An 8,828-nucleotide genomic window follows, 5' to 3' on the forward strand; every position below is an offset into this window, starting at 1 on the left:
CAGAGGACACAGGTTAAAAATACGGGGTAGACCATTTAGGACAGAGATGAGGAGAAACTTCTTCATCCAGAGAGTGGTGGCTATGTGGAATGCTCTGCCCCAGAGGGCAGTGGAGGCCCAGTCTCTGGATTCATTTAAGAAAGAGTTGGATAGAGCTCTCAAGGATAGTGGAATCAAGGGTTATGGAGATAAGGCAGGAACAGGATACTGATTAAGGATGATCAGCCATGATCATATTGAATAGTGTTGCAGGCTCGAAGGGCAGAAGGGCCTACTCCTGCACCTATTGTCTATTGTCTATTGACCCTCTTTCTATTCTTCCTGTAGCATTTGTATCCTGAAACATTAAGCTGCTCATCCTGTCCCCTGAGCCATGTCTCTGTAATTACTATGATATCCAGTCCCATGTTCCTAACCATGCCTGCATTTATCTGATTTCGCTGTTAGGTCTCTTATATTGAAATAAATGCAGTTTAATTTATCACTCATGCCTTGTTCTCTGCTGTGTTTCTGCCTGCCCTGACAGTTTGATTCGCTCTTTTCCAACTGTACCAGTCTCAGATTGATCTCTTTCCTCACTATTTCCCTGGGTCCCACGTCCCCCACCACCTTACTAGTTTAAATCCTCCCGAGCAGCTCTGGCAAATCTTCTTGCCAGTATATTAGTCCCCTTCTAATTCAGGTGTACTCTGTCCTTCTTGTACACATCATTTCTACCCAAGAAGAGATTCCTACCATCCAAAAATGTGAATCCTTCTCCCCTGCACCAACTCCTCAGCCACACATTCATCTGCTCTATCCTCCTATTCCTGCCCTCACTTGCTTGTACCACAGGAGTAATCCAGGTAGTATTACCCTCGAGGACCTCCTTTTTAAAGTCCTGTCTAACTTTCTATATTCTCCCCTCAGAATCTCATCCTTTTCCCTGCCTATGTCATTGGAACTAAGGTGTACAACGACACCCTGCTGGTCCCGATCTCCTTTGAGAACATTCTGCACCCTCTCTGAGATATCCTTGATCCTGGCACCAGGAAGGCAACACACCATTCTGATTTTTCGCTGCCAGCCACAGAAACATCTGCCTGTGCCTCTGACTAGAGAGTCCCCTATCCCAGTTAATCGCTTGGAACCTGAAGTACCCCTCATTACATTACAGCCATTCTCAGTACCAGAAACATGGCTATTCGTGCTACATTCTCCTCAGCGTTCATCACCCCCTACATTTTCCAAAACAGCATACTTGTTTGAGATGTGGATAGCCACAGAAGACTCCTGCACTACCTGCCTTCCCCTCCTACCTTTCCTGGAGTCAACCCATCTAACTGACTATATTTGTGGCTTTTCTCCCCTCCTATAACTACCACCCATCATGCCCCCAACTCCTGTAAATTCCTTATTGCCTCTAACTGCCGCTGCAACCAATCCATGCGAGCCAATAAGGTTTGCAACCAAGACACTTGCTGCAGACATAATCATCAGTAACATGGAAATTCTCTCTAAGCTCCCACATCTGACAGGAAGAACACATCACTCTACCAAAGGTTATCTTTGCTCCTTTACAATCTACAGACCCAGAAAATCATTTGCTCTAAAAGATACTTCTCCAGGCTAACTTACTACATATGGTATATATTTTTAAAACTTAGTTAAAAGACAGATCTCAATAAAACATATAATTAAGAAAGAACACACTCTATTCACTATTTTAGATTTATAGCAATTCTATACTTAAAAACTGTGCACTTATCTGTTCCTGTACTGTGAGCTCTCCTCCAAGGCCAGCTGTGAATTTCGCTGTTCATAATTTTTCCTAGACGCATTCCATCTCCATAGATACTTGAATTCAAACAGCAAAGGCAGTAACTGTGCAGATTCATTGCTGTGTCAGACAGCAGTACAGGTTTCTTTCTCTGACCAGGTGATCACTGCCTTTATCTGTCTTCCTCCTTTATAAAGTGCTGTTGTTTTGATCTTTTCTCCCCCAATGTTCCAAAACAATGCTACAGGATGTAAAACAGTAATTGCTGCTCCTGGAATTTGAGGAAATCACCCCAACACCTAAAATACCTCAAAAAAGGAGCAACTCTCAACTCATTAAAAATGTGCAATTTCTCAGTGAAAATGTGCTACTAAAAGTTAGGCCTTTACATATTCAGACATTATTATTGTTACATAAAAGCTGGAAAATTCAAATGTACTTAGAACACATTTGTAGGTGACTATAATTGTACTGTAAACAGTACTCTCAAAGAAAATTACTTTTGTTAAAATTCTTCAACAACCTATTTATGTTGTTTAGGCTTACAACTGAATGAGGCATTATAGAATAATGGAAAATTGATAAGGCCTATGAAATCACAATGGAGATTCAGTCACTGTTTTTAGGAGGAAAGAACCAGAAAAAGACAAAGAAATTCATAACCTTGAACTACTTACAAGACTTTCAGGGAAGGCAATCCATGCTTTGTCCTAAAAAGATCCCTTTGTACTGCATACAAATGATTGTTGCTGATATCACTTTAGAAAGAAAGGATGCATTTTAATATGTAGTCTTTGTATCAAACTGATGTTCAATTTGTTTTTATGTTTTAATTAAACTTACATAAGTTCAATTTCTGGAGTAGGCTGGAACATATAATCTGCAATAAACCTAATCTGATTATAAGATAAAAACCTGTGGTATAAAAAAGAAGAAATGAAGGAATATACAGTTCCATAAAACTCAAAAGTTCCAGTGGGCTCTTTAGCTCACTGCATACACACTAAGAACAAAAACATAATTAGAATGTAAACACAAATGGAGTTTGAAGAACGGAAATGGTAAATATCTATTTCTTTTCCAATAAAGCAACCCAAAAATTTATAGATAGATGTGTGGTTTTGAGATAAGTATTACAAACTATGTGGGTAGTATTTGAAGAGTAAAATTACAGAAGCAATTTCATTGATCAAGAATGAATTTATAAATCATGTTATAATTCTTCTGAATTCACTCATCTTTACAAATCAAAAGTGATAAACAAAATTACTGCACATAATCAAGCATAAATTCAATTGGATTATTTTACAAATTTGCAAGTGTCTGGTGACACCTTTGCCTAAGTCAGACAATTGTAGTTTCCATTTCTACTTTGGAGACTTCGGCATAAAATTAGAGCCTGATATTCCATGGAGTACTGCATTGTCACAGTAATTCAAATGCCATGTGAAGCAAGCAAACTTTCTCAGACAACTAAAGACCCTGTAAGCTCTCAGGTGGATATGAAAGATTTAATAATTAACTTCACTAAATTAACTTAAAAAAAGATAGAAACAGAAAATGGTGGAAACATTCAGTAGGTCTGACAGCATTGGTGGAAGGAGAAACAGAGTTAATGGGCAGAATTGTATTGTCCCGCCTCTACGCCAGCAGATTTGCAGGCACTTGGATCTATAAAATTCCTTGAGTGGCCTTCCAGCTGCTAACCAGTCTGCAACAAACCTATCTGAAATGTTATAGGATATGGGTAAAGTGGCCTACAATGTCAATTTATGTTCACTTTATTGAGGCTTTCCATTCTGCCTCAACTTTGAGCTCAGTGGGAGGGGGTAACAAACAGGAGAAGCCCAGCAATTAAGCCTAATTATGTCTTAGATGGGAAGCAGCAAGCCTTTTCTCAGGGGTCTCTTTCCAGATCTGGACTTCATCCTTCTATGGTCTATGCTCCCCCACCCCTTCTGTCTGGTACACCCCATTGAAGGTACTCCCTCACTCCATCTTAGCCATTCCAACCTGAACCCCCACTCCAACCACTCCCACCGCTTCCCATGCAACCATTTAATACCTGGGACTAGCCATCACCCATCATAAAACCCTATAGCTACAAGCCCCATCCTACCTAAATGAATAGTTTTAGAATTGTAAAGCAATTTGGATCTTGAGCATCGGAAATAAATGTATTGAGGATCAAAACAGGGAAGCTATGCTGAACTTTATAAAGCTCTGTTGCACCTATTTAGTGTCATCAGCCTGCAGGAAAGGTGTGAAGACCTTGAGAAGAAGCTTTATTGGAATGGTTCCAGGGATGAGGAAATTTACTCAAAAGGCTAGAATGGAGAAATTGTGGTTATTCTAGCTAAGGAAATTGATGGGAGATCTGATTCAGATTGTCACAGATTTAGATGAAGGGACACAAGTTGTGCCTTTTAATTGATAATATCATGACTAGGCAACACAGATTTAAAGATTTGAGGCCTTTAAATGTGGAGGCTGTGTTCAGTAGGAGAACAAACCTCTTTACGCAGCGACTTAAACATTAGCTGGAACTTGTTGCCTAAGAAGGCAGTAAAAGCAGAGACAATCAATTATTTCAAAATGAACTTCCACGGGCATTTAAGGAAATACACTTCCAAGTTATGGGACTGGAGAAGGAAAATAAGTCTGACTCTGTTTCAGAACCTGGCATGAACGACCTTCCATGCCTTTATGCCAACAAGTGATCGGACTAGAAAGCAAACAAAATAATCAAGTGGACCTTACTTGCATGTTAAAAATTCAACGGTTGAGCGAAATTTAACTGATTAAGTTTACACAGTACCTTCACAGAGCTAAAATAAATCCAAAAAAAAGGAGGAATGTTTTAGTCCAATGCATTTGAAGCAATGAAAAGATAATTCGGCTCTGAAATAGGTTATAATTATAATTTCAGCTAAAAAGATGAAATAACCTTCTATGGTTGGGCCGAAGGGCCTGTTTCCACACTGTAAGTAATCTAAGAATCTAAGAACCTTTAGTTTTCAATTTCCTTGAATCTCAAATAATTAATAAAGGTATTTCAAATAATTGAAGGAGTTGAAACAAGGAAATGTTTTGCCCCAAGTGATTGCTGGGCCCCTTGCTGAGATATTTATATCATCGACAGCCACAGGTGAGGTGCGGGAAGACTGGAAGTTGGCTAACATGGAGCCACTATTTAAGAATAATAAGGAAAAGCTAGGAACTATAGACCGGTGAGCCTGATGGGTAAGTAGTTGAAGGGAATCCTGAGGGACAGAATTTACATGTATTTGGAAAGGCAAGGACTGGTTTTTAGATTAGATTAAATTCCCAGATTAGAGACTTTCAACATGGCATTGTGCATGGGAAATCATGTTTCACAAACTTGATTGAGTTTTTTGAAGAAGTAACAAAGAAGGTTGATGAGGGCAGAGTGGTGGGCATGATCTCTATGGACTCCATAAGGCATTCGATGAGGTTTCTCATGGTAGACTGGCTAGCAAAGTTAGATCTCACGGAATACAGGGAGAACTAGCCATTTGGATACAGAAGGTAGATGACAGAGGGTGGTGGTGGAGGGTTGCCTTTCAGACTGGAGGCCTGTGACCAGTGGTGTGCCATAAGGATCGGTGCTGGGTCCACTGCTTTCCATCATTTATCTAAACTTTTTGGATGTGAACATAGTTTGTAAGTTTGCAGATGACACCAAAATTAGAGGCATAGTGGACAGCAAAGGTTACATTAGAGTACAATGGGATCTTGATCAGATGGGCCAAGGGGCTGAGGAGTGGCAAATGGAGTTTAATTTTGATAAATGTCTGGTGGCGCATTTTGGAAAGGACTCACACACTTAATGGTAAGGTCTTGAGGAATGTTGCTGAACATAGAGACCTTGGAGTGCAGGTTCATAGTTCCTTGAAAGTGGAGCCGCATGTAAATAGGATAGTAAAGAAGGTGTTTGGTCTGCTTGTCTTTATTGGTCAGAGCATTGAGTATAGGGATTGGGAGGTCATGTTGTGGCTATACTGAACATTGGTTAGGCCACTTTTGGAATATTGTGTGCAATTCTGGTCTCCCTCCTATCGCAAGGATGTTGTGAAACTTGAAAGGGTCCAGAAAAGATTTACAAGGATGTTGCAGGTTTGGAGGATTTGAGGTATAGGGAGAAGCTGAATAGGCTGGGGCTGTTTCCTCTGGAGCTTCGGAAGCTGAGGGGTGACCTTATAGAGGTTTACAAAATTATGAAAGGCATGGATAGGATAAATAGGCAAAGTCTTTTCCCTGGGGTTGGGGAGTCCAAAACTAGAGGGCATAGGTTTAGGGTGAGAGGGGAAAGATATAAATGGGCCTTTAGGGGCAAATTTTTCACATAGAGGGTGGTGTGTGTGTTTGTGGAATGAGCAGCCTGAAGAGTTGGTGGAGGATAGTACAATTACAACATCTAAAAGCCATCTGGATGAGTATATAAATAGGAAGGGTTTAGAGGGATATGGGTCAAGTAGTGGAAAATGGACTAGATTAAGTTAGGATGTCTGGTTGGCATGGACAAGTTGGACATAAGGGACTGTTTCTGTGCTTTACATCTCCATGACTCTATGACTACTGCAGGGAAGTACAGAACAGGCATTTTCTTAAAATTAGAATTACAGTTAAACTCCCAACTTGCAGTCAGACTGGTTTTATTTCCAAAGTAGGAATTTATATAATGTCACAGGTTGGGACACAGACAGACTCTAACCTTGTACATTTAACATGTTATCTGTCACCTTTCTTTTATATACTGATAAAACCTTTAGTTATCTCAGGGCAGTGAAATGAAAGATGTGGGATTTACATATTAATATTTAAAACCTGTATCTCTATTCTAAGTGATTAAAGGCTGAACAGCCATCTAGGTTTGTCTAATACATAGCATCAGTTGTATGACACTTTGATCTTTTACTTATAAATACTGTGTCCTATGTATCCTGCCCCATTAGCTACCTGATGAAGGAGCAGCACTCCAAAAGCTTGTATTTTCAAATAAACCTGTTGGACTATAGCCTGGTGTCATGTGATTTTCAACATTTTCCAGTACCAGCACTTCCACGTCAATAACTATTCACATGCTTGTGGTCCATCTTCATTTCTTAGGAGAAAACACTCTCCTGAATCCTTAGACTTGTATCCCAGCAATTAAGCATAACCACAACTCCAGCTTTTCTTTTATCAACTGGCTTTCAAAATTTATTCCCTTGCTCTAATCTACCTCAGTTGCAAAGCAAGTTGCCTTTTACAAGGTCACTCATGGCAGACTGGTACGAAAGGTGAAGTCACATGGTATCAGGGGTGAGCTGGCAAGATAGATAGCGTTGCTTTTATGGGGACTCTAACCCCAAGGGACTTTAAACCTGTACGTACTAAGCTTTAGTAAATTTGTGAGCGTTGCTTTAATGAGATCCTGCTCAATGGACTTTAAACCTCCTCACATTTACGTACCTTGTCGCTTTTATGGGGACTCTAACCCCAAGGGACTTTAAACCTGATGTGATCAGCGGCGATGTCAAAGGCAGATTTTCTCTAACCTGGTTTGCCGCAGTGACGTCATTGTAAAGGCTGTTGAGTTCACATAGGCCACTATACTATGTGTCGTCAGTACCGTTAGTGAATGGCCCATGACTATATGTGCTACCTTTTGAAGAATTTTTGCTACCCCTGCTGCATGTCTTGTACATGGCGGGTATCTGTCCTCTATTGGGTCAAGGGTAACACTTACATACATCAGCATCTGCCTGCCTCCCCCTTTTTACTGAAAGATTACACACAGTAAATGGTGTTCTTTTTCAGAAAAAAGGGGGAGGCAGGCAGATGCTGATGTATGTAAGTGTTAACCTTGACCCAATAGAGGACAGATACCCGCCATGTACAAGACATGCAGCAGGGGTAGCAAAAATTCTTCAAAAGGTAGCACATATAGTCATGGGCCATTCACTAACGGTACTGTCGACACATAGTATAGTGGCCTATGTGAACTCAACAGCCTTTACAATGACGTCACTGCGGCAAACCAGGTTAGAGAAAATTTTGAATGCACCATATATAATTTTTACACATGAAGGAATTAACATGGCTGATAACATGGGAGAAGGAGAGCCACCCATGTGTGAGGAAAGGATACAGAGAGACGTCAAAGTTAGGGCAGATTTACAGGCAATTCCACGAGTAGACCCAGAAGAAGTGCTGTTCACAGATGGTTGCTGTTACAGACATCCAACTGAAGGACTTAAAGCAGCCTATGCAGTGGTGCGACGGACAAGTGAGGGATTTGAGGAAGTGTTGATAGGAAAAGTGACAGGTAAAGAATCAGCCCAGTTAGCTGAACTACAGGCAATGATTGCTGCGTTAGAATGGTCAGAGGGAAAAAGAGTAAATATCTACATCGACTCTGCGAATGTGGCAGGGGCTATACAGGTAGAACTCAGTCAATGGATCAGGGCAGGATTCTTAACAGCAGTGACAATCCCAATTAAAATGAAAAAGATATGAAAAGATTAGCGGAGGCCCTAATGAAACCTGAAGAAGTGGCGGTGGTCAAGTGTAGAGGACATGTTAAAGCAGATATAGTCGTAGCGAAGGGCAATCAGGAAGCTGACTCAACAGCAAAGAAAGCAGCAGGGTATACCCCACAGTATATAATGATGCAAACAGAGAGAACAGTGTACGACCTGCTGCCTGCTTGCGATGCAAATGTGTTCATCAAAGAGCAGCAGAAAGCCTCTCCTCATGAACTGACAGTTTGGAGAGAGAGAGGGGCCACAGAGTCAAAAGGGATTTGGAGGTCACCGGACGGTAGACCAGTCCTACCCTCAGGTTTGATAGTGTCCATGCTCCAGGAAGGTCATGGGCTCACACATTGTGGAAAAACACAGATGCAGAGGTATCTGACACATTGGTGGCATCCGTCCTTGCCAGCAATGATTGAAAATTATATCAGGGAATGTAGAACGTGTACAGAATACAATGTGAGACCAACAGTGAAACCACACGAGGGAAAATTCCCTCTCCCAAGAATGCCAGGTCAGGAAATAGTGAT

General features: G+C 40.9%; 1 protein-coding gene across 6 annotated transcripts in view; it reads right to left on the reverse strand.

Annotated features, from left to right (window-relative positions):
* The window catches only part of LOC122550094 (leucine-rich repeat-containing protein 37B-like), a 156,854-nt gene that overhangs the window by 88,879 nt on the left and 59,147 nt on the right, over window positions 1–8,828 (reverse strand). For 4 of the 6 annotated variants that reach the window (XM_043690668.1, XM_043690663.1, XM_043690664.1 and 1 more), the window contains 2 exons: window positions 2,603–2,674; window positions 2,437–2,517 (listed from right to left, as the gene is read on the reverse strand). The exons of 1 other annotated variant lie outside the window; for it this stretch is intronic. In XM_043690668.1, the coding sequence (XP_043546603.1) occupies window positions 2,437–2,517; window positions 2,603–2,674 (153 nt within the window). The remainder of the gene's footprint in view (window positions 1–2,436; window positions 2,518–2,602; window positions 2,675–8,828) is intronic. One more of the 6 variants, XM_043690665.1, reaches the window with a different exon arrangement.

This window comes from Chiloscyllium plagiosum, chromosome 5 (genome assembly GCF_004010195.1).
Source record: "Chiloscyllium plagiosum isolate BGI_BamShark_2017 chromosome 5, ASM401019v2, whole genome shotgun sequence".
Lineage (NCBI taxonomy): Eukaryota > Metazoa > Chordata > Chondrichthyes > Orectolobiformes > Hemiscylliidae > Chiloscyllium > Chiloscyllium plagiosum.